The sequence below is a fragment of the Petromyzon marinus genome, chromosome 39 (assembly GCF_048934315.1).
Source record: "Petromyzon marinus isolate PM22_M1 ecotype Great Lakes invasive population chromosome 39, UKy_Petmar_22M1.pri1.0, whole genome shotgun sequence".
Classification (NCBI taxonomy): Eukaryota; Metazoa; Chordata; class Hyperoartia; order Petromyzontiformes; family Petromyzontidae; genus Petromyzon; species Petromyzon marinus.
Window position 1 is genome coordinate 1,240,345 of NC_133705.1, and position 26,890 is coordinate 1,267,234.

The following is a 26,890-nucleotide window of genomic DNA, read 5'->3' on the forward strand; positions in this document are numbered from 1 at the left end:
TAATTTGTATATATTTAAACAATTTGTTTACCTTTCCTGTCGTGTTTTTGTATTGTATTTTTGTTATGTTCTGACCCGCCCGATTGGACGTCTGTGAAAACAGATCGTCATAGCTCATCAGATTCATCCAGTATAAATAAATATTCAGATTAAAATTCTATTGACCTCTGTGCGAATCTATGGATTTCTGTGTGAGTTTTTGGGTCTCTTGAGTGTATGGATCTCTGTGTGAGGCTATTGGTCTCTGTGCATGTCAAAAGGACTCTGAGTGAGTCTATGGGGTTGCCGTGTGAGTCTGAGTGTCTGTAGGAATGCATGGGTCTCTGTTGGAGTCTATGGGTTTCTGGGTATGGTTGTTTGTGCGAGTTTTACATGCATAAATGGAACTTAAAAAGGCCATTGAGGGTTGCAGAATCCAAATTGAATATTAAGTTCCCCGCAGTGCAAGCCAGCTCGCTAGTCGTGTCATCAAACAGCCCCTGTAATTCTTTATAATAATAAAAGACTTACTCCAAGAAATCCACACAGTAAGGTCCTGAATTGGGGTTTTATTTTATAATCTTTGGTTTTATTCGGTTAAGTCACGTAGGTAAAAAATAAATTAAAATTAAATAAAAGAAAAAATTAAAACACGACGTTTCGAAGGCAACACAGGCTTCCGTCTTCAGGTGGAAACAGTCACAGCAAAAAATCGCTGCACCAAGTGGCGAGGCTCTGGGAACCTCTGGCTTATATTCAGGTTAAGGGAGGGGGGGGGGAGGAGCCATGTAGGGGGACCTTAGTGGGGTGCGGGGCTGAGTTAATCCGTCTTTTGTTGTGTAGAGGGTGCGGGGGATGGGCCACTGTGTGTGTGCAATAGAAACGGAAAAAAATAGAAAAATTAAAGATCGGCAAGAATGTGCTGTAAGGGGGAAGTAGAAAAAAGGGAAATAGAAAGTTCGGAAGGAATATGCTTGGTATACCACTACTTGAAATTGCTGTTAGAAATTAGTTGACGTTTGGTATGATTTAAAACGTCCTTCCAGTGGTTGCTTAATTTGAAACTATCCTCTCGGTTGAAGGTATGCCTGTATTTGTATATCTGAATGGCTTGGTGAACACATCTCTGGTGATAACCTATAGGTTTACAGAGAACCTTGGTATCGGAGAAGACAATCTCATGATCACCCATAGCGTTGTGACAATGATCAGCCACAGCAGAAGAATTCGTTCTGCCGTGTTTCAAATCTGATTTGTGCTCGCGAATTCGGTCAGAGACATGTCGCTTTGTCTCCCCGATATAGCAATCACCACATGTACAACTCAATTTGTAAACCCCGGGGTACTGTAAGTCAGGAATGACATCCTTCACGGATGGGATAAGATCACGAATTTTGTGTACTGTATTGAACCGGACCTGGATCTTGTGTTTGTTTAGAATTTTGGAAATCTTTTTAGTAACGCCTGCTATATATGGTAGTGTGATGGTTTTGACCAGAGTATCAAGTGGTTGTTTCTGTATGGAGGGAGAAACAGCTTGGCGGATGGTACGGTCAGAATATCCGTTCCTTTTGAGGGCCAGGTGCACATGTTTTAATTCACTGGTCAGGTGGTGTTGGTCCGAAATGCAATGAACCCAATGGTATACAGTTTTGATGAGATCATTCTTTTGGGCTGGGTGGTGGTGGGAATCAGGCTTCAAGTAGGAATCTGTGTGGGTGGGTTTCCTGCAGACAGAATGCCCCAATGAGCCATCAGGTCTCCTCTGAAACAGAACATCTAAGAATGGTAGCTTGCCATCTTTCTCCACTTCCATGGTGAATTTGATGGCGGGATTGTCTGGAATTGATGTGGTGTAGGAAAAGGTTCAAAGCTGGGAGGCTATGTGGCCAAATGACGAAAGTGTCATCCACATATCTCTTCCCCTGGGAAGGTCTGAGGGTGGAAGTCTGGATGGCGTCTGATTCAAATTTCTCCATGAAAATATTGGCTATCACTGGTGACAAGGGGGAACCCATGGGGGTACCCTCATTTTGTTTGTAGAAGGAGCCATTCCAAGTAAAGTAGGTATTGTTGAGGCAGTGCCTAACCAGTGCAGGTGTATCGGCGTCTAGTCCATGTTGGACCAAATTTTCAATTATTTCAATGGTATCAGGTACTGGGACCTTGGTGAACAAAGAGACCACATCGAAGCTGACAAGGATATCGTCAGGGGACAGTACAAGATCTTTGACCATAGAGACAAATTGGGCTGAGTTAAGTACTGCTGAGGCGGTCTTGCCAGTGAAAGGCAGCAAGGAATATGACAGAAAACGGGCTAGTCTATAGGTAGGGGAGTTGATTGTGGATACGATGGGTCGTAGTGGGGTGCCTTCTTTATGGATCTTGAGAAGACCATAGAATCTAGGGAGTCTTGCAGCAGAAGGTTTTAGGGAGGGACGTTTAGTTGGGTCGATTAGGGAGGTCGAACTTGTGATGATCTTGTTGGTTTTTATCGCTAGGCTATTGGTAGGGTCATTTTTAATTTTTGAGTAACTTCCATCGTTGAGCAGATTCTGGATTTTGTTGTTGTATGAATCTTTATCCATAATTACAGTACCGTTGCCTTTATCGGCTGAGAAGATGACTATATCACTTCTGTGTTTTTAAATTCGCGAGTTCAGAGCGTTCATTTTTGCTGATGTTACTAATGGGTTTCTTAGCATTCTTAAGAATAGTGGCTATTTCAGCTCTCGCAACGTCTGCTTGGATGTGTCCCACGCCTTTGAGGGCTACATCGACCTGAGAGATGATATCATCTACTGGTATGTGTTTTGGGGTGACAGCAAAATTCAGTCCCCTAGCCAGTACTGTTTTCAGATTGTCCGAAATCGGCGTGCTACTCTGATTAATGACGATTTTGTTGACGTCGAGTTTTGTTACACGTGGAACTGGGTTCTTCTTTAATAGCTGGTTGAATTTAGAAATCAGGTTAGCTTTACATTTGATTGACAGTGAATCAGCAGAAGAAGCAGTCATGTTGTCTATGTGATTCCAATCCGCACCAACCGGCATGTGCACCCACATGTATACCACCTCTACACCGTTCATCATGCTAGGTCAGCCAATCAAATGCTAATTTTTATGCTAATTCCTTTGTCAAGGCACCTTGTTTCCTCGCACACAGCTTAACGGTCACGGTCTGAGCGTGGCTGTGTTTCACTCCAGCGCTGTCCTCGAGACAGCCTGGTTCCTTCACCTGATGAAGGCCGCTTGTGTTGTGGCCGAAACGTCGTGATTTTTGTTGTTTTATTATTTACCTACGTGACTTTACCGAATAGAACCAAAGAGTATGGATCCTTGCAGTCACGAAAGCTTTAAATCTAGAATTGATCACCTCTACGGGGAGGGCTTTCACCTATCTGTTAGAGCTTTTAACAGACAACGGGACAAGAAGTCACAGCTCATCGAGACGCTGACCTTCCTCAAAAGATGCCGCGATCACAAGGTAATACCCATCGCTTTCACACTCATTTCTTCTGCTGTATCTTCTCCGAATTCTAAACAGATTCTGTTTAAGGCCAGCCTATCTTAAATCTCAGAGAGGATAAGGCTACTCCGATTTGAACTCGATACTTTAGACAGGACTCTCCTACAAGCTCATTTAATGTTAACACAAAAAATGTCACCTTCTGATTGGAATCACATAGACAACATGACTGCTTCTTCTGCTGATTCACTGTCAGTCAAATGTAAAGCTAACCTAATTTCTTTCTGATTGGGAGGGGGTCAAATATATAACATTTTTGACATGCTTTTTTTCTGGATTTTGTTGTTGTTATTCTGTCTCTCACTGTTCAAATAAACCTACCATTAAAATTATAGACTGATAATTTCTTTGTCAGTGGGCAAACGTACAAAATCAGCAGGGGATCAAATACTTTTTTCCCTCACTGTATATATAAATAAATAGTGCATATTTAGTGTATTATTGAGTGCATGTTTACGTGCTCTAACCCAAAAATCTCGATTATGGACTCAAAAAACCGCTGGGAGACTTCTCACTCAGACCCGTAGCAAGACGATATCGCCCCAATATTCAAATTGTTCAAATATCCCCCGAACGAGTCCAGGATCAATTTAAAGATCATACTCGGCATTCTGAAGGTCCTCCGTGGTCTGACAATGATCACGTTGCCATGTTTACGCTTCTTACAAATATTTTTGCCCCGTTGAATCGATCACCAAACCCAAGTGACGGTAATGTTACGGTAAAAAAAATCTCAGTGGGTGACCTCTGGGCAGAGCATGACCTTGCAAACAGACGACCAATCGAGTGAAATAAACATGGGAAACGCACCTCGATGAACAGGCTGACTTCCCTGTGTGTTTGGACAAACTCATTCATCACAGGCAAAACGAACATGTCCCGAATGCCCACGTCCTTCAGGAACTGCATCTGGAGGTGTTGGCACACCAATTGCATCACCTAGCAAAAGAGGAAAACAGCAGGAACGACGTGAATACATCATCGCCATGCAGCAGTCTACGCCCGTCAATTTCTCACAGCGGTAGTAAGGTCCTTAGGTGTCTGGGAGCACAAGGCAGGTGCAGGTGGGTGAGTCATAATTTCCATCCCTGACGCCAAAACTTATTTCAGGTTGTGCAAGAGATAATGACATGGGTTAATTGTCACACAAGCCAATTAGAAAGCTGCCATGCTGTTAATGGTTAGTAAACTGAACTCACAGACCAGAGGTCGCTAAATGGGCACACCACAGTTAGCTGATCGGCAAGTCACGTGTGATGCAGCAAAGTGTGGCTTTCAGCCGGCTCTTCCAACACATCTGGTCAACGTGGAAAAGTAGAATATGGGACCTTCCTGGTGTGGACTAATCAGTTTCAAAGACAATGCATATATTATCAGAGCATGTTTGCATGTTCACCACAAGTACGTGTGGTTAATGCAGACAGTATTCCTTGAATGAGGATTCTGTTTGGTGTTTTAACATCTTGACACCAGTTGTATTGCCAGAAAGGGTAAAACCTATTGTTATATGGAAAAGTAGACCAAATACTCGTAAAGAGTTCGCTCTCATGAAAGTCTTTTCACCAGCGGTGGTGTGACCAAGCAATTGCAGAGCTGCACTTTTATATAAGTCAGGTCAGAGCCAGATACACATTGGAGGATAAACATCCCACGGTGGCTGGGCAATTGTTGTGCAATAATGTCAGGTCAAACTTACTTAGGATATTTACAGGTGCGTTTTATTCATGTCGTATATATTAATGCACACATTGTGTAGTAGTGGTATTATTATTAAACTCACCTTTAATGACGATGACCATAAACATGATTAAGAGTGTGACTATTAATGAATGTGCGACTGTACGATGTGGACGTAGCGGAGGGGCCCCCCACGGTGAGCGGTGACGCAACGCGCGCAGTGGCCCGCGTCACGTGGTTGACACCTCACGTGCACAGAGCGAGGCAGGCAGAGCCAGAGGGGGGCGGCGTTGCCTAGGCGACGTTGGCGTCCTCGCGGTCTACTCCACGGTCAAGCTGCGTGTCACTTGGTGACCCCCCCACCGCCTCTTACTGGACACCTGTGAGTGAGAGCTTGATAGCGCTTCGGATTTTGATTCCGAGTACAGTGTGCACAGCACCTGTACGGCGAGTCCTCGTTTAACGCAGTAGATGCGTTCCTGAAAAGTGCCGTGCTAAGCGAAAACTATTTCCCCCGTAATGAATGTCCAAGCGCAGTCAGAATTGGGTTACAAACAACTTGAGGGGACGCCGCCGCGTTACCGTCTCGTCTCGCTCAACCGCGCAGCTCAAGAAAGTAGTTCGGCGTCGACCGCTCACAAGTCGCCTTATGGCGGTGCGCGTTCCCTAAATGAAGGCAACCGCGTTATAGCGTGAACACGCGGGACAGACCCAGTTGTCGTGTGCGGGTCAACTCCCTGAGATAAACTTGCTGCCGACTTCATGCGTTGTATACACCCAGTGCTCAGCCAATTGTTGTGAGCGTCGCTCCTCTGCCCTCTGTTGTTAATGGAGGGAGACTGCACCCAACTGCCAAGTATCATCCTTCGCGAGCCTCTTCAAAATGCTCATCTTGACACCGCTGGAAGCAGTCATCGACCTTGACCTCACCCCGCTTGCACCAATCGCACAACATCACAGCGTTGACTCTCAACTGTTGCTTGTGTAGAGGGGGTCAGATTGTCCAGACATTCGGTTGATACTAATAGGGTTTATTTGCCAGTATTGTAGATTATTTGAATTACATTTGCTTGGGCGTCAGGGTGGTGCAGTGGTCACGCCCGTGCATGGGATCTTCTGAAGGAGTGCCTGGTTTCGCTTTCCTAATTCTGGTCCCTTTCTCTGCAAGGGTTTACTCCCATAGCAAAACAACAACAAACACATACAATGTAACTGGTACTAGCCAAACATCTGGGATTATTTTTGTTATGCTGCCTTGCCCAAAATGGCATTTGGTGATAAAAAAAATTTGCAGGAATTGATGCACTAATGCAATTTGAACTCTTATATATTTTTATTTCATGACTTGCTTAGCGTTCATATTCTTGGTTCTTTCCGTAAAGTCACGTAAATAGAAAACAAGAAAAAATTCAAATTAAATAAAAAATTTTTTTTTAAAAAATAACAAATAAAAAATAAATTTAAAATAAAAGCAAAAAACCCAGGAAGTTTCAATCGCAACACAAGCGGTCTTTATTTTATTGTTTTTTGTTTTCTATTTACGTGACTTTACCGAAAGAACAAGAATATGAATTCCTGCAGTCACGAAAGTTAAGTCAAAATTTGCTTCGCGTTCCTTTACTTTGCCCTCCCATCTGTTTGTACTGTTGTTTGTTGTTGTAACTTTCTGACTCGCCCCGACTGGACATCTGTGAAAAAAAGAGCTTCATAGCTCATCAGATTCGTCCAGCCTAATTAAAGACATTAACTGACCCAGTTTTCGCGTGGAGATCACGGCCAGGATGCAGAACAAAGGGACCACCGGTCACACTCACGTGGAATGCCTAGGGCATTGCACAGCATTTAAATGGACTAGTTTCGTGAGATTTAGTGGTGGCTTAGGGAAGGCCTTTATTCAACAATGTATATCATGTATATCATGGCCGATAAGAATTTTTATAGTCATACACCATAGCCCACGATTTCCTGCACCGTTCATTCACTTGAGGAGACTGCGCATGGTGGAGATGGATGACCCTCGGTATCCTGTCCCAAAGTGATTCCAGTGGTTCAGGTAGTGGAAGAGTTGCTAGAGCTTCTGGCTCTTGCCGAAGCCTTGTGACTTTGGGATGAGAGCGTGGTAGGATGAGTGAAGCGTGGAGCTAAAGCTCCTGGAACATCCTGTACCCAAACAACACCAAACATTCAAAATCTTACAATGCTGCTGTTCCAGCACGAACAACATAACAATGAACAACATTTTCACAAATTCAACGTAATGCAGGAAATTGAGTGGCTTGAGGTTAATTTCAATGTCAGAGCACCGAGCCAATGCCATTGAGGTCCTCCGTTCAAAATTCAGTGAGCCATCTATCAACAAACGTTCCTGCGAATTGAGGGCAGGAATGCTGTGGTCTCAACTTGGTCACCAATGGCTGCACAGTAAACATCATGTCAAATGTGTTTTTGTTCACTGAAGCATATCCCAGCTCTGAGGGTTTGAATTCCATTTGACGTGTAATGAATTATCTTCAGCTTGGATTTCTGGTAAAGCACATCAGTGGCAACTTGTCTCTGAACCAGGGGTTCCTTGTTCGACAAACTGTGTTTCTGGAACATTCAAGCATCCTCAAGTGCCGTGGATAAGTAAGAGTTCTATCGTTCCACTATTGTTTTGTGCACCGTATCAGCTTTAACAGGATTTGCCCAAAAAGCCTTAGCAAGGAAGGATGAGTCTTTGTAAGTTAGCAAATAGAGAGGGTGGAGACCTCAGCATGTAGACATCTCAACCACAACTCTACCTGGTCTCTGTTATTTATTTAATGAGCCAGCCCTTGCCACACTGAGGTTATACGAATGAACCTTGCATGCCACAGACAGGGCAGTGAACGGCAGTTGCTGCTATTGTTTTGGTTGTTTGTAGTTTTTTCTTACCCAGCGATGGCAAGCTCGTACTCCAAGTGCCCATAGAAGGAGGCTGGGTCAAAGATGACGGGCCCTTCATTTATCTCTGCAGCGTTCCCAGTCCATAGGTCACCGTGGAGCAGTGCCGGAACCACCTCTACGTCCCGGAAAAAATCCCCCAACCGAAGCTGCACACCACGCAAAAAACAACACCACTTTATTCATGATAACGTTTTTTTCGAGTTAGATCGCATAAATTTACATGCGTCGTACACCCACTCCAATTGCCATTAGGCAATTGCCAGAAGTCAGAACGCTTCTGGCAATTGCTTGATGATGCTGGTTGTAATCACCAGCGAAAGGTCGTACTCGTTTGAAAATGTTCTGCGTTTCCTCTCTAACACACAAGAGTGCCGAGCAATAACATAAATGGCACGTTCTGTTCATGTCAGAAACATTACTAATGGGCTGTGTTGGGTGGATGTGGGTGTACGACGCATTTACACTTATGCTAAGCCAAAAAAAACTTTATCATGAATAATATTGGTCGCGAAAGCCTGCGTGTGAAACACCACTTTACCTTTAAAGTCACCTCGAAAACCCACTGCGATCAAATGGGTTTCCTATATGGCTGTGCACATGATGAGCTACACTGCTGCATGTATTAACTCTTTCCTGCTCCGAGATGACTGCAAGTTGCGGGGTGCATCCCGTTCACCGCTGAATCTCGTGTACATCATCGGAACGTAATAGGAAGTAAATATTAAATAACTTTATCGGTACCGAGGATCCCACAAGGCCGTGCGGGAAGGTGTGTAGCACAGTTTGGTACCAGCTATAATAGAGTGCTGTCCTGTCGCTATGGTGCTCTGCGGCGAGTACAATGTCTTTAAAAACAACGGCGCTATGCCTCTCTAAATAAAATTACCGCTGAACCACTTGTGCGTTCCGAGATTCGGTGGTGAACGAGACCCATCCTGAAATGAGCAGTCATCTCGGAACAGGAAAGGGTTAAGGGCGAGAGTGAAATGGCTTACGAACCTGAAGCCGAGACCAGAGCTCGCGGGTTTCCCGTTCACCGTAGTCCTTCTCTATCATGTCCAGCTGAAGCTGCAGTCGCTGCCGTGAGAAGAACGTCACCCAGTCCTCCTGCCACTCATTCAGCTGGTGGCATAAATATAGTTTTATTACAGACATTTAAAAACATAAGCAAATAATACCTACTTTATTTAGCCAATCCTTGACCTAAAACAGTGATATTCACTCATTTTCGGAGGGGGGCCACTTTCGCGGATAAGACATTATCAGTGAAAGAGCCATCTCACATTTGAAACCATTGGGGGGTTTGACAGCATGATGGGGTGTTTTCACTTGTGTGTATTGTCGGGGACTGCACGTCAGGGGTCGCAGTAAAAAGGACACCAGGGACTGCCACCGGCCGCGGGCCTTGCAATTAAGAACACGGTCACCCAGAAACGTTGAATTTTATGTAAAAATGGCTGGGTAATTCTTAAGACATAATTCGACACTCATGTTATGTACCGATTATCATGCTGTAGTCTTTGAACATCTCATTTTAGCCACCAATTGATATCCTCATAAAAAATTACAACAGCATTGATCCTAACGATAGGTTCTGCGCTTAATTCCCGCACCTCCGTTTAGCACGGTTGGCTATGTACGGTGGAAAGGAAGTTCAACATACATTCATACAAGTCTGTCAAACCCGGCTGAGTGTAATTGGTAATTAGCGAAAACATAACTGATTATGTGAACACTGGTTATGCGAGATCGATCTCTGCGGGAACTTGAGTGACATCTGGTGATGTCAGTTGTAACTGTGTGCCCTGTTATCAATGGTACAACTGTGTGCAATGGAAGAAAATATATGCATTTTTTAATCAAATATATTGTTTTATAAATTTGTGTACTTATGCAACATAAAATGTACGTCAATCTAGTTCTTCTTAAAATGTAACCTTAAACCAATGTTACCATCATCAGTGGTTAATAGACTATTACACAAAGGACTCTCATATTTCTACGATGTAATACTAATTAGACTGACATCTGAACAACAGCTGATTTCACCGCTCCATGATAAAACTAATTTAATCAAGTAAACATTATTGCCGCTCCTATAAAACTTTGGTCACCCAGGCTGTCCTTCAACAAAAGGGTATATTAAATCTATAATATGCTTTTTTCTGGGTTAGATCGCATAAAAATAAATGAGCCGTTAAACCTACCACCACCTAACAGCCAATTAGTAAGGTTGTCACGTAAACGGAACATGCCAATCCGCTACTAGTACAGCAAACCGAAGTGTTGGAGAGAAAATCCACAACATTTACAATCTGAGTATGATGTTTCGCCAGTATTTACAACTACCATCATTAGGTGGACAGCCAAATTCGTAGAGAAATCCTCCTGTTTCATTCCTTGGAGGGATAGATGTGATGATGTCACTTGTGAGCCCTTCACGAATTGGAATGTTCTGTTTATGTGACAAACCTTACGAATTGGCTGTGTCGGTGGCGGGTATAACGACAAATTTATATTTCAACGATCCAACCCAAAAAAACGATATTATGGATATTGGCCGCGAAAGCCTACGTGTTAAACGGGTATATTAAAATTTAAATGGGCTACAACCAGTTTCATGACTTTAAAGCGGAGATCACATGTGGGATGTAACCACAGCATATAGCCGTATGAAACCCACATACTCTACATCCTCCTGCCCAGGGTCCATACCTGTTGGGAGAAATTCAAGACTGAAATTTGTATCAAAATCTGTAAAGCACATGAGAACCTTAATTTAGCAGTCTCAAACTGACTGGGACCCCTGTCGTGACGGAGCAGCTGAACATTGCACAAAATCATCAATGCATATACAGATATATACCAAGGGTGACCAACTTTCCTGACCCTACCAGCAGCATACCATAATCTTCAGATGGCCGCGGGAGCCACAAGAGATAAAGAGTAGCCATACAGAAGTTGACTCGTGTTGACTGGCTGTGGAATTTTGAGTTTAGAAATCTCAGTGCCCTGGGAGTACTCATGGCCTGCCTCCGATACCAGATTGTTCTCACTTCATATAAAGTTAAATTGAAGAGTTACAAATTAGCAGCGCCTCTGCAGAGCCACACTTGAACTGCCCAGGAGCCACATGCAAATGACGAGCGATGGTCTGGCCAACCATGGTATTTTCTGTACATTATAGACTTGTAAATCTAGCGTATATAAAAAATTAGCTGGAAACATTTATTTTAGCATTTACTCTATTGCCCTTTAATGAATGAATAGCAAAACTACATGAACTCTCTCCTAAAGCCTTCTTTTGGCTAGCAGACCTTACATTTATCTCCTGAACATATTGCGATTATATTCTTGGTTCTTTCGGCAAAGTCACGTAGAAGGGAAATGATACAAATAAAACATAATATAATAAAATTATCACGACATTTCGGCCACAACGCAAGCAGCCATCCTCAGGTGAAGAAACAGAGCTGTTGGAAAGACAGCGTCTTAATGAACACTGCCCAGTGTTCACTGCCCAGTGTTCATTAAGACGCTGTCTTTCCGACAGCTCTGTTTCTTCATCTGAGGACGTCTGCTTGCGTTGTGGTCGAAACTTCGTGAAAATTTTATTATATAATGTTTTATTTGTATTATTTTATTATTTCCCTTCCACGTGACTTTACCGAAAGAACCAAGAATATGAATCCCTGCAGTCACGAAAGTTTTATATCGAAAAATATTGCGATTAGCAAAAATATAAAGGGACGCAATGTTAAATGCTCTAAGTCTCCTTTGCAGAAGAGTTTGCCCTGATGGACTTAAATACAGATACTTTTAATAGCCATAATTCATATATTACCCAACATAATTCATATTCTGAAAAGTACATTGCACACACATGAACAATACAGTTCCCTTCATCACAAAGATGGCTAAAACAAAGAGATGAATGTGATTAGGTGTGGAAAAGCACGACCGCTGGCTGGCTAGTTGTGTTCATGTATGAAATAATGACAGCATGTGTCTATCTCATTCACTAGCTCAATCGCTTGATTTTTACGATTAATAAACAGCTGTATGAAATAATGTTTGTTTACACACAAATCGCCTGTTTACACATATTCATTAGATCCGATTAGCATGCCTACTCTCAGTGCGAAGGAATGTCAACAATACATAGTTGACATGATGCTAGGGTTAGATCGGTGGGCCTAGTTTTCCACATGTTTTACATTTTCATGATTCAATACCGATAGTTTTCTCTTCCTTGTGAAGCCTCTCTACAATCTTCCTGTTGTGAAGGTGCATTTCAGCCAGATGCTGCCCCAACAAGCCTGAGCCCCTGTCAGAGTGTACAACACAATAGACCTGTCAAAGAAAACATTAACTTTATCATGTCCACAAACCCCTAGTAATAATTCATATGCAAACTAAACTACATCATATTGGTCCAGGTGGTCTGTGGCCGAGAACCTCGCTTGAAAATATGAATATATCAGTTCACATTCTGGTTTGGGTGACTCAAAACAATATTCTTCTGGGGTTTATACAATGAGTGTTACTTCCTGGGAAGTCAATCCTATGTAGACTATAAATGAAACCATTTTTTTATTTTACAAGAGCTATTTTTCAGAACCGACCTGGCCACAAATGATAGCCTAACGAAGTGGCTTATCACATGGAAATTTATAGCAGCCAAATGCTCAAAATACTCATGTTTCTAAATGTGCAGGGAAAAACTGGAGAAAAACCTGCACGACCACGGGGAAAACATGCAAACTTCAAATATACAGCAGGCGTCAAGGTCGGGATCGAACCTACGAAGTTCAATATACCAGGCGAGGTAGTTAACATCTCCTAGCCACCATGGCGCCCCATTCTCTGACTTATCCACCCACCCACCCACTCGTAAAGCCACCCACCCACTCACTCACCCTGCCACGTACCGAATCTCTAAACCAACAACTCAACCACCCACCCACTCATCCAACCTCTCACTTACTAAACCAGCCACTCACCAACCCACCGACCCACTCATCCACCTATTCACTTAAAATAGTTCAACTACAATTGAATTATTTTAAATTCACCAGGTAACGCCCACTGAGCTATACAGATCCTTGTCGGAAACGACGTGGCAAACAAATGATAGCTCAAAGAAGTCGCTTATCACGTGGACATTTATAGCAGCCAAAGCCTCTAAATGTATATTTCTAAATATGCATGAAAAACTCGGAGGTCCCAGAGAAAAATCCATGCAACCACAGGGAGAACATGCAAACTCCAAATATACAGGCGTCACGATCGCGACCGAACCCACGATGTCCTATACAAATGGCGAGGGAGTTAACATTCCGCTACCCTGGCGCTCCACTCTGACTCAGCCTCCCACCCACCCACTCAAACACCCAGCCAAGCACTCATGAACCCAATCACCCTGGCACCCACTCAATCGCGAAACCCACTCACTCATCCACACACCCAGCCACTCACTTAACCACTTACCTACGAACCCACCTGCATACCCCCCACTCACTAACTCAACGACCCACTCACTCAACACTCCACTAACCCACCCACTCACCTATTCATGCCCCAAATCACACACTGACCCATCCACCCACTTAATCTATAACTCATGCACTCACCCACCCACCTGCTCACCAGCCACTTATCTACTCACCCACCCACTCATCCTGCCACCTACTCAACCTCTAAACCACCCACGCACCGAACTACCCACCTACCCAATCACCCATCCAATAAACTACAACTAAACTATTTTGTATTTTGCCAGGTAAGCCCCACAGAGCTATATAAAACATTTTAGAAGTGATATGGTTACAACTGATACGTGAACGAAGTGGCTTATCAAGCTGGCATTTAGTGCAGCCAAATCTTCTAAACAAATCTTGACTCTAAATGCGGAGAGATAAATCTGGAGGACCGGGAGAAAGATCCACGAGGACACAGGCAAAACATTAAAACTCATAATATACAGGCAGCAGGGTCAGAATCGAATACACGATTTCCTGTATACTCAGTGAGGTAGTTAATATCTCACCATAGTGGCACACCGCTCTCTGACCCACTCACCCAATTACACACTAACTCACCCACTCAACCTCCCACATTAACTTACCCACCCACCAGTCACTCCCCCATTCACCCAACCACCCCCTCACTCACCCAACCACGCACCAACTCACCTACCCACTAACTCACCCACCCATCTTCTCCCGCACTCAGCCAGCCACCCGCTCAATCACGTGCCGACTAACTTACTCACACACTCACCGACCAATACACCCATTCACCCACTCATTTACCCACCCACAATCTCACTACCCAAGCCAACCACCCAGCCTCTCACTCACCCACTTATTCAATCACTCACTACCCCACACACTCACCCAACCACTTGCTCACTTACCCATACGCTAACCCAACCACTCACTCACCGACTCACCCACCCACTAACTCATCAAAATTAATTCTCAACCACTCACCCAACCACCCACGCAATCTCATACCCACTAACTCACTCACCTACCCATTTATGCACTCACGCACCCACTTACTCACTCACTCACGCACCCAACAACCAACCCACCCACCCATCTCTTCACTCACTCACCCACCCACACAGTCAATCACTCACCTACATACCTACCCACTAATACTCACCCACTCAACCAACAACGAACTCACCAACCCACCCGTCGACTCACTCACTCAGGTACTAACCCACTCAACTTCTAACCCACACACTAACCACCTAACCACCTACCCACACGCTCACTCACTCACCCACACACTCACTCACTCATCCACCCACCCAAACATCCACTCACCCACCAACTAATTCACCCACCCACTCACTCCCTCATCCATCCACTCACCTACTCGCCCATCCACTCACTTACTCAATGAGCCACTCACCTTCTCACCCAGTACTTACACATCAACTGACCCTGCCACCCACTCAATTTCTAACCCACCCACTCACTCAACCAGCTGCCCACTCCCTCAGCCACTCACCTACTTACCCACCCCACTTACACATCCACTTACCCTGCAATCCACTCAATTTCTAATCCCCCACTCACCCAACCACCCGCCCACTCATCTACTCACCCATTACCACGGAATTATTCACCCACCCATCAGTCAACCACCCAATAATTCAACCACTCACAAACTAAATCACCTATTAATTAAACCACCCACTACCTCAACCACCACTAACTTAACCACCGAGCCACTCACCCACTCAGCAAGCCACCCACTACTATATCTCTAACCCAATATCTCACTCACCCACCGCCCACTCACCTACACACGTATGCACTCACTCACACACCGCTCACTCACCTACACACTAAATTATGTTTATTTTACCAGGTGAGGCCCAATGAGCTACATAGCTCGTTTTCAAAACAACCTTCACCACAAATAAACCGACCATTAAAATTATAGACTGATCATTTCTTTGTCAGTGGGCAAACGTACAAAATCAGCAGAGGATCAAATACTTTTTTCCCTCACTGTACATTGCGGGGGTCACAAAAATATCTCCAAAATCCTGAATAAACACAAGATCCAGGTCCGATTCAACACAGTACAAAAAAATCCGTGATCTGGTTCCATCTGTAAAGGATGTGGTTCCAGACATACAGTACCCGGGCCTTTACAAACTAAAGTGCCTCTGTGGTAGCAGCTACATTGGAGAAACCATACGACATATATCGGACCCCATCCGCGAACATAAAGCAGACTTGAAACACGGTAGGACGAACTCCTCTGCCGTGGCAGATCACTGTTATAATTCAGTGGGCTCACATGACATTGACTTCTCCAAGACAGAGGTTCTTTGCAAGCCAACCGGCTACCATGAGAGATTCGTTCATGAGGACATCCACATATACAAGCACAGAGACAATTTCAACCGAGGTGATGGATTCTGGCTTAGTAACCATTGGAAAGATGTTTTAAACCATTTTGGTTCTTAATTGATTGTATTTTATGGTGATTTTCAAACCGCAGCCCTTTCGCTGGCACTGCCTCTTAATACTTCTCACACCACGGTCAATGCTATGGTTTACAACAAGTAGTATAATAATTAATAGTATAACATTGTAATGTTTAACATAACTCATAAGGCAATATATAGCATCGTAATTGCATAATGAATATACATCAGTGTGGTATATAGTTGGGTTCATAGAATAAGACATAGTGTAATATCACAAGTCAAATAGTTTATAATCTAAAGTATAGGGTAGTGTAAAGTAACGCATTGTATAATTCAAAAGTGGAATTTGTCTATGATATGATGTTATACCATGTAGTTTAGATTGGAAGGTATAATATTGTATTATATAGTAGTCCAGTTTACAGCATAGTCATAAGGCAACTCAGGACACAACAGCGCACCTTGGCTGTTGCACTTGCCCCTTTTCTTGTTTCCTCTCTGCCTGTGTTCCCAGCCCCCTCCCTCCTCCTCTCCGGAGGTGATGCTGGTAACATGCAAATTCATATTTTAACTCTGCCCACAGCTTAATAGACGCGGTCCTTGCATGTCAGCGTTCATTCAAGCTCTGTCTTCCGGACAGACCTGTCTCTTCACTTGAAGAAGGCCACTTGTGTTGTGGCCAAAACGTCGTGAGAATTTGATTGTCTTATTTTATTTTATTATTTTATTCCCATTCTACGTGACTTTACCGAAAGAACCAAAAAGACGAATCCTTGCAGTTATGAAAGCTTTAAACCGAAATTTACTTTTTATGTCACCAGGCAAGGCCCACTGAGCTATATAGATCCTTTTCAGAATAGACCTGGCTACAAATGATAGATATACGAGTGGCTTATCACAGATACATTTATTGCAGCCAAATCCTCTAAACGCATGTTGCTTCTAAATGCGGAGGGAAAACCCTGAGGATCTAGAACAAAATCCAGGCGACCACGGGTGAGAACTTACAAACTCCAAATATACAGGCGACAGAGTCGGGATCAAATCCACCACCTCCTGTATACTAGCCAAAATAGTGAACATCTCACCACCTTGGCGCCTCACTCTCTGACTCAACCATCCACTCACTTACACGCTAACTTACCCACTCAACTTCCCATGTTAAATTACCCACCCAGTCGTCACTCACCCATTCACTTACTCACCCAACCCGTCACTCACCCCTCCGCTCACCCACCCACTCACTCATTAACTTGCCCACCTATCTTCTCAACCACTCACCCAGCATCCCACTCAATCTCATACCAAACTAATCTACACACACCCACACACCCACTCACTGACCCACTCACTTATGCACTTGCCCAGCCACCCACTTACTCCCTCATGCACTCACCAACCCTCCCACCCATCTCTTCACTCACACACCCACCCCATCAATCACCCACCCACTAACTAGCACCCACACACTCCCCTACTCACCCACTCACCGACCCAGCACTCACTCACCGAGCCACTCAATCGCTAACCCACCCACTCACCCACCCACCTGCCCACTCACTCACCCAGTCACTAACGCACTCACTCAATGTATAACCCACCCACTACCCACCTAACCTCCTTCCCACACACTCATTCACCCAACCACATACCCACCCACACTCACCCATACACTTACCTACTCGCCCAGCTGCTCAATTATTTACCGAGCCACTCACCTAATTACCCAGCCACTCACCTACTCACTCACCCACTTACACATCCACTCACCCTGCCACGCAGTCTATTTCTAACCCACACACTCACCCAACCACCTCCCACTCCCTCGGCCACTCACCGACTCACCAAATCACCCACTACCCAAATAACTAATCATCCACCCACCCATCACTCAACCAAACAATAATAAAGCCACCCAGTAATTAAACTACCCATTAACTCAACCACCCACTAACTCAACCACCCACTAACTCAACCAGGTTTATTTTACCAGGTAAGGCCCACTGAGCTATAAATATTGTTTTCAGAAGCACCATCGCCAAAAATTATAGCTCAAAAAAGTGGCTTATCATGTATACATTTATAGCAACCAACTCCTCTATATACATGTTTCTAAATGTGGAGGGAAATATACAGGCATTAGGGTCAGGATCGAACCCACAACCTTCTGTATACGATGCGAGGTAGTTAACATATCGCCACTGTGGCCCCCCACTATATGATTCTCCCACCCACTAACCCACACAGTCACCCACTCACTTAAACACCCACCGTCACATGCATCCAGGCACTGACTCACCCAGCCACTCAGTACCCATAAACCCACCCAAGGCACTCACCCATGCACTTGCCCACTCATCCACCCACCCAATTATCCACACACTAAACTAAATTTTGAATATTTTTTTTTATATTTTACCAGGTCAGGCCCACAGCAAAATAGATATTTTTCAGAAGTCACGTGACGACAAATAACAGTTCAATGAAGTGGCTTTTCACGTAGAACGTTATAGCAGCCACATTCTATAAATGCATGTTTCTAAATATGGAGGGACAACCCGGAGAACCCGGAGAAAATTCCACCCGACCATGGGGAGAAGATGCAAACTCCAAATGTATACAGGCTTTAGGGTTGGGGGGAACCTACGAACTCCAATATACCGGGCGAGGGAGTTAACATCTCGCCACTGTGGCGCCTCATTATCTGACTCACCCACCAACTCAACTACTAAAGCCACCCACACACTCACTCACCCACTCACACACTCACTCACCCACTCACAAACCCACTCACTCACTAACCCACTGACTCATCAACACACCAAGCCACTCACTCAAGAACTTACCTATGCACCCACCTACACACCCACTCACTCTAAATGTACAGACATCAGGGTCGGGATCGAACCCATGACCTAGTTTATAAAAGACGAGGCAGTTAACAACTCGCCACCATGGCACTCCACTCTCCGGCTCAGCCACCTACTCACCCACCCACTCACAAACCCACCCACTGGATCTCAAACACACTCACTCACTCACCAATTTACCCACCCACTCACCCTGACACCCACTCAATCTCCAACTGACCCACCCACGCACTCAAAATCCCACCTACCCACTCAACCATCCAATAAACTGAAACTAAACAATTTTTTTTATTTTACCAGGTAAGGCCCACAGAGGTATATCAAGTGACCTGATTACAAATAATAGGTCGACGAAGTGGCTTATCACGTAAACATTTATTGCATTCAAATCCTTTAAACGCATGTTGATTTGAAATGCGGAGGGAAAACCCGGCTATTTTAATGCACACAATGGACCGGAAGGACAAGCGCAAAGGGTTCGCATAATGCGCATGCATAATGTACGTTGACTCATTAATCTCCCCCCCCCTCCCCACTTTGCATCAAGAGCGCCAAAGTGTGGTCACCACATCTATGCCTCTTTATAAGGAACGAAACAGACTAACTTCTCCACAAATCTGGCTGTTGCCTGATGAAGCTAGTTGTAATTACTGGCGAAACGTTGTACTCAGATTGTAAATGTTGTGGCTTGACTCTCCAACACACCGGTGTGCTGTACTAGTGATAAATTGGCATGTTCTGATTACGTGACAACCCTTACTAGTTGGCTGTGTCGGGTGATGGTGGGTTTTAACGACACATTTATATATTTATGCGATCTAACCCAAAAAAAACCTCTATTATGGATAATATTGGTCGCGAAAACCTACGTGTAAAACAAATCCCAAGGAATCAAAAAAATCGACGCGACCACGGAAGAAGATGAAAACTCCAAATATACAAGCTTCAGGGTCGGGATCGAATTGATTACATCCTGTATTCTGGGCGAGGGTGTTAAGATCTCGCCACTGCGGCGCCTCATTATCTGACTCACCCACCCGCTCAACTACTAAAGCCACCCACACACTCACTCACCCACTCACAAACCCACTCACCCTGCCACTCACCCACTCATACAAATCGGGCATCAATACCGTTGCTTTGTATGATCTGTGAAACGCAGAATATTGCAGATAAAATCGGACATTTTGAGGTTGCTGCCGGATCGATTGAGTGGAATCAATACAATTAGTCTCGATTCACGATCAACAAAGACCATATATAGGAAAATCTCTGATCTGTGATTTTGATTGCATCATATTGCAGCGCCCCTTTGATGATGTTATAAAGCACTTGCCCCAACAGTCTGTTAAAGGCTACACGGGGGATCTTTGTGTGCGAGTAGCTCACAGCTCCTTGAGAGATCTGGACACTGTCCGATCATCAGCGAGCTCCTCCGGCAGGCAAGGCTGAGTTGGCTGTTGTCTGTGCATTAAGAGGTGTTAAATATCCCACGTAGAGGAGTCTGCTTACAGGACAGATAAGAGGTTCTTCACGTACCGTGCCCCGTGTCACCTGAACGTTAAATGGGGCCCCGGTAATTCAGTGTCCACCGCTGAATCATCTTTCACCATCACCACTCGTCCATGAAGGCCAATGCGACGAGGCCATAGATAGACGGCGCGTTATAACGGAGGGGGGGGGGGACCAGGAGAAACGTCGTGCTACGTGACATCACAACACCCTGCACACAACCGTAGTGGCAGATTAGGGTGCGCATCGTTAACGAATATGTGGTGTAAGTGGTTGAGAGTAGATGGGCGGGCACGCCATGGGCTGGAGTGGAGGTGGACTGATGCGGTACGGGAGGATGTGGAGCTGAGTGGGCTTTGCCGACGACTGGTACCAGCGGTGTCGGAATCGGCCTCTGTGAGGGAGGCTCGTGAAGGACGCTTCTACTGGGCAGTTGGAGACAGTCGCCCTCCACCAACAACAGAGGAGTGACGCTCACAACAACGAGCGGAACACCGGATGATAAATATGCAGCAATTTGGCACAGTACAGGGAACAGGTGGTGCATCTGCCAGTCATCTCAGTCAGCCAACCCATGGCACCTGGTTCTGTTCCAGGACCTCCGGTCAGCGAGCCTTCGACACTTCACGTGGCTTCAAAGTGCACCTGGCCTGGCACAGGCGCCGTGGTGACGTCACTGTCACTTATTGGCGAATGGCGACGGTCGATAACGCAGCGGTGGTTGTGAGAAATGCCATTTTGGGGGGGGGGGGGGGGGGGCGCCAAACCTGACCAGCTGTAAACCTCACGTCGCCTCGCAGCCACACAATGGCAACAGGGAGTTCTGGATGGGTGCAAGGGGTTGGTAATCCCCCCCCACCTTCAACTAAATAACCACACACGCGAGCCCTTGGGTCTCTCTGTGAGTCGATGGATCTGTGTGTGGTGAGTCTATGGGTTTCTGTGAGAGTCCGTGGGTCTCTGTGTGGTGAGTTTATGTGTCTCTGTTTTATGAGTCTATAGGGCTCTGTGCGAGTCTGTTTGATTCGGTGGTTCTCTGTGTGATGAGTCTATGCGTTTTTGTATGACTCTATGGGTCTCTATGTGGTGATTCTATGGGTCTGTTTGGTGAGTCTATGGGTCTCTCTCTGAGTCTATGGGTCTCTGTGGTGAGTCTATGGGTCTCTATGTGAATATGGGTACGATTGAGTCTATGAGTATCTGTCTGGTGAGTCTGTCTCTCTGTGGTGAGTCTATGTCTCTGTTTGGTGAGTCTATAGGGCTCTGTGCGAGCCTGTGGATCTGTTTGAGTCTGTGGTTCTCTGTCTGATGAGTCTATGGGTCTCTGTGGTGAGTCTATGGTTCTTTGTGCAAGTCTGAGGGTATGTGCGTGGTGAGTGTATAGGTCTATGTGTGATGACTCTATGGGTCTCTATGTGATGGATATCTCTGGTGCACATATCCTGGCACAAGCACCGTGGTGTCGTCACCACCACTAAGTGGAGAATGCTCCTACCCCTGTTCCTGCTTGTTGTTGTGCTCGGGAAGGAGAGAGAAAACTAGACTAAGGTCCACTGAGCTAAACATCTCTTCTTCAGAAGCGACTTGGCACCAATGATAGCTCAACGAAGTGGCTCATCATCACAGTCACTAAAGTTTTAAGTCAAAACTTTAAACGAATGTTTCTAAATGTGGAGGGAAAACCGGAGGACCCGGAGAAAAAGTCCACACGACCACGGGGAGAGACAGAGACACGCAAACTCCAAATATACAGCAGGCATCAGGGTCGGGGTCGAACCCACAACCTCCTGTACACCAGGCGAGGTAGTTAGGGGGGAAAGCAGAGACAGCGAGAGGGAGGAGAATTAGTCAAACTCACACTCAGTATTACTAACTAACCATGATACACTCACCATGATACTCACCATCATACTCACGCATTCACCATCATACTCACACACAAGCCCACACACATCAACAGTCGCCATTCACCACTACGTGGCGGTAATATCCCCACAATAACTCAGGTGCCAAGGTTTGACGGCTGTGCCAAGCTAAGTTCAGGAGGAGGTCACGGGCAAGACTCAGGTGCCATGGGTTGACTGCTCTGCCTGGCTAGGTACAAGAGGAGGGCTAGACCCTGGTGCTATGGGTTAACTCGTGTTCCACCACCTGCACAACCACCACAATAACAACCACACAACAATAACCACGACCAACAACTGTAACCACAACTATAATTTAACCACAATTATAATTCCCATCAGCCACACGGCCCTCTGGGAGTGCCTCTCAACTGCAGCAGCAGGGCCGAGCTCCGCTTGAAGCAGCGCCGTGAACTCAGCAGAACGTGACGGCTGTGGGCCAGGCGCCTCCTCTGTCTCCCCCCACCGCCGCCGACGCCACTGCTGATGTGGACACACCGCGCGAGGTTCTCACCTTCATGCTGAGTCGACGTAGAGGAGGCCCAGCGAGCCGCCGCTTCAGAAGCTTTCGCGAGCCACTGACGGTGGCCATGAGCGGGAAACCAAATCAGCCGCTCGCCACCCACAATCCACAGCGCGCGCCGCCTCCACTCGGCCCCGGCCTAAGCTGAAGTAGCAGCGGGGGAGGGGGGCGGGGCATGGGGGGTGAGGGCAGGGGGGGCATGGGGGGTTGTGAGGGGGCATGGGGGGGTTAGGAATGTGGAGGGGCGGGGGGGGGAAGGGGGGTCACGAGGAGGGGCAGGGGGGTAGTGAGGGGGAGGGAAATGGCGGACCATGGGGCGTGGTTGCGAGGGGGGGCAGAGGGGAGGAGCTCAGATGTGAGGGGGAGGAGCTCATGGCTCTGACGTCACGGGGGCGTGGTTACCTTGGACCACCACCCGCGTCTCGCGCCACGTGCTTCCCACTGGCAGTTTGGCCGTTAGAGAGACGCGGACCGACCCCAGAGCAGGAGTGGAACCGAGCTGTGGGTGAGTGGTGGCGGTGGTGGTGTGAGTCTCTCTGTGCGAGTCTGTGTGTGTGTGAGGCTTTCTATATGAGTCTGTGTGTGTGACTCTCTGTGTGTGTCTGAGTCTCTCTGTGTGTGTGTGAGTCTCTCTGTGTGAGTCTGTGTGTGAGACTCTGTGTGTGTGTGCCTCTCTGTATGTGTGTGACTCTCTGTATGTGTGTGAGTCTCTGTGTGAGTCTGTGTGTGTGTGTGAGACTCTCTGTGTGTGTGTGACTCTCTGTGTGAGTCTCTGTGTGTGTGTGTGACTCTCTGTATGTGTGAGTCTCTGTGTGTGTGTGAGTCTCTGTGTCTGTGTGTGTGTGTGAGTCTCTGTGTGAGTCTGTGTGTGTGTGTGAGTCTCTGTGTGAGTCTCTCTGTGTGTGTGTGAGTCTCTGTGTGAGTCTGTGTGTGTGTGTGAGTCTGTGTGAGTCTCTGTGTGTGTGAGTCTGTACGTGTGCGAGTCTCTGTGTGCATCTGTGTGTGTGTGGAACGGTCGTAGAGCTGACAGCGCGCCGCGCTATGAACCCGGCGACCCCGAGTTGGATTCCCTCTAAAGGCCAACAGCAGTAACGATTATCTGAACCGGTGCTGGGCCTCCCCTAGGTTGACTCAACCTCGAATGAGTACCTGGTGTGGTGTGTAAAGATCGCCACTGGGGAGACAAAGGTGGCCGGGCGTGGTGCTGGCAATCCAACCCCCTCGTGTGTCTTGCCGGCCTTCATACGTACTGCTGGCTAACAGCACTTGCCCCTACAGCCTGTTAAGTCTCTACGGGGATCTTTGTCTTTGGTGTCCCATACTGGCAGGGGGAGGAGTGGTGGTGTTAATGTTGGTGGTATTAGTGGTGGGGGTGCTCGTGATGGTGGTGGTGTTAGTTGTGTTAGTGATGGTGGTGTTAGTGATTGTGGTTGTTAGTAGTGGTGATAGTGGTGGTGTTACTGGTGTTAGTGATGGTGGTGTTGGTGGTATTAGTGATGGTGGTGTAAGTGAGGTGATCGGATGCCATGGTGGTCCCCATCTTTAAGAAGGGAGACCGCACAGACTGTAACAACTACAGGGGCATCTCACTCCTCAGTGTGCCGGGAAAGGTCCTGGCAAGGATTATTCAACACTGCCTTACCAGGCATGCTGAGGAGAGGCTTGTGGAGCCCCAATGTGGTTTCAGGAAAGGGTGGTCCTGCACAGATGCCATATTTTCTGTCCGTTTGCTAAAGCAGAGGTGGAGGGAATTCCAACAAGACCTACATCTCTGCTTTATTGACCTGGTAAAGGCCTATGACACCATCAGTAGGCCTGGGCTCTGGGTTCTTCGTGCTTTCGGAGTCCCTGACCCGCTGCTCACGATCTTTAAGGACCTTCATTATGGTCAGCGGACCCGGGTAAAACTACATTGCCGGGAGTCGGAGCCATTCCCTGTTCACCTTGGGGTCCGACAGGGATGTCCTCTGGCTCCAACATTATTTAACATCTATTTCGACCACGTAGTTCGTGAGGCCTTCAGTAGCTGTACCGGAGGAATTTCCATCTGGTACAGATACAGTGGGAGGCTGATCAATGCCCGGATGCCGTCAAGGGATGGCTCCCTATTGGTCAACCACGTTATGTATGCCGATGACGTGATAATTGCGGCTCACTCAGAGGAGGAGTTGGAGGCGCTGCTGCTAAAACTGGAGTGTGCCACTAAGAGGTGGGGCCTTACCATCAGCCCCACCAAAACGAAGCACCTGCCTGGGTATTTTGTACCATCGGGCACTCCACCTCCACAACTCCCAATCGGTGATGGGGCAGTTGTGGAGAGAGTGGAAAGTTTCCCATACCTGGGCAGTGTGCTCATGACCGTCTCCGGTTTAACAGCAGAGGTCTCACTCCGAATAATTCGAGCGGCATTATCTTTTCAGCAGTTGCGTAACGCTGTGTGGAAGCTACCTGGTATGTCGCTCCACACGAAGCTTCGGGTCTTCTCAGCCACAGTCATTCTCTCCCTTCTCTACGCTTGTGAAACGTGGACCCCCCTAATGGAACATCTTTGCCGGTTAGAAACGTTGAGGCTGGCCTGCCTCCGATCAATCCTGGGTTTAACCAGGCTGGATTGTGTGAGGAGCTCACAAATCCTCGAAAGATCTGGACAAAGCCCCATCAGTGAGCTCCTCCGGCAGGCAAGGCTGCGTTGGCTGGGCCATGTAGCCCGCATGCCCAATCACCGCATGCCCAAGCAGCTTTTATTTGGCCGGATCGAGGGGGCTGAACGGACGCAGCACGGGCTAGAGAAGAGATGGAATGATGTGGTACAGCAGGATGTGGAGCTGAGTGGACTTGCCGATAACTGGTACCAGCTGTGTCAAGATCGGCCTCTGTGGAAGAGGCTCGTGAAGGACGCTACTGGGCAGTTGGAGGCAGTCGCCCTCCAACAACAACGGAGAGCGCAGGAACGACGCTCACAACAACGAGCAGAGCGCCGGATGGCTAAAGCACAGCAAGTTGGCACAGTAAGGGGCACAGGTGGTGCATCAGCCAGTCATCTCAGTCAGTCGACCTTTGGCACCTGGGTCTGCCCCGTGACCTCCTGCCAGCGGGCGGGCGTTCGACACTTCACGTGGCCTCAAGGTGCACATGGCCTGGCACAAGCGTCGTGGTGACATCACCGCCACTTAGAGGCGAATGGCGATTGTTGTTGTTGGTGTTAGTGATGGTGGAATTTTTGTTGCTGGTGTTAGTCGTGGTGGTGTTAGTGATGGTGGTATTATTGGTGCTGGTAGTGGTGTTCGTGGTGGTCTTAGTGGTGGTGTTAGTGTTGGTGGTATTATTGGTGGTGGTGTTAGTAGTGGTGTTAGTGATGGTGTTAGTGGGGTAGTGTAGCGGTTAGCGTGCTGCGCTAAGAACCTGGCGACCTGGGTTTGATTCCCGCTCACGGCCAACATTGGTGACGATTATCTGAACTGGTCCTGGGCCTCACCCTAGATCGACTCAGCCTTAAATGAGTACCTGGTGCGAGGTGCAAACATTGCCACTGGGGAGACAAAGGCGGCCGGGCGTGGTGTTGGCCACCCACCCCCTCGTGTGCCGTGCCGGCCTTCATAGGTGCTCGCGGACAGCACTTGCCCCAACAGTCTGTTAAGGCTATACGGGGGATCTTTGTCTTTGTTCGTGGTGTTAATTGTGGTGTTAGTAGTGGTGTTCGTAGTAGTGGTGTTCGTAGTGGTGGTGTTCGTAGTGGTGGTGTTGGTGGTGTTAGGAGTAGTGTTAGTAGTGGTGTCCGAACAGAGGAGCAACGCTCACGACAACAACCTTTGAGCCGGGCATTTAAAATGCAGCAAGTTGGCACAGTCATCTCAGTCAGACAACTCATGGCACCTGGGTCTGACCTGTGACTGCCTGTCAGTGAGCCTTCGGCACTTCACGTGGTCTCAAAGTGCACCTGGCCTGGCACAGGCGCCGTGGTCACATCACCGCTACTTAGTGGCGAATGGCAGTTGTTGTTTTTTGTGTTTT

The 26,890-nt window shown here is 46.8% G+C and overlaps 1 protein-coding gene across 1 annotated transcript; it reads right to left on the reverse strand.

The window, feature by feature from the left end:
- Positions 1 to 6,673: 6,673 nt before the first annotated feature.
- On the reverse strand, positions 6,674 to 23,088 carry LOC142930449 (fructosamine-3-kinase-like). Its single transcript, XM_076072806.1, has 4 exons — positions 22,871 to 23,088; positions 9,110 to 9,232; positions 8,099 to 8,256; positions 6,674 to 7,345 (listed from the first exon to the last, which is right to left on the reverse strand). The coding sequence occupies exons 1-4, from the start codon at positions 22,946 to 22,948 to the stop codon at positions 7,327 to 7,329; spliced, it is 378 nt and encodes a 125-aa protein (XP_075928921.1). The 5' UTR covers positions 22,949 to 23,088; the 3' UTR covers positions 6,674 to 7,326.
- Between the last annotated feature and the right edge of the window lie 3,802 nt (positions 23,089 to 26,890).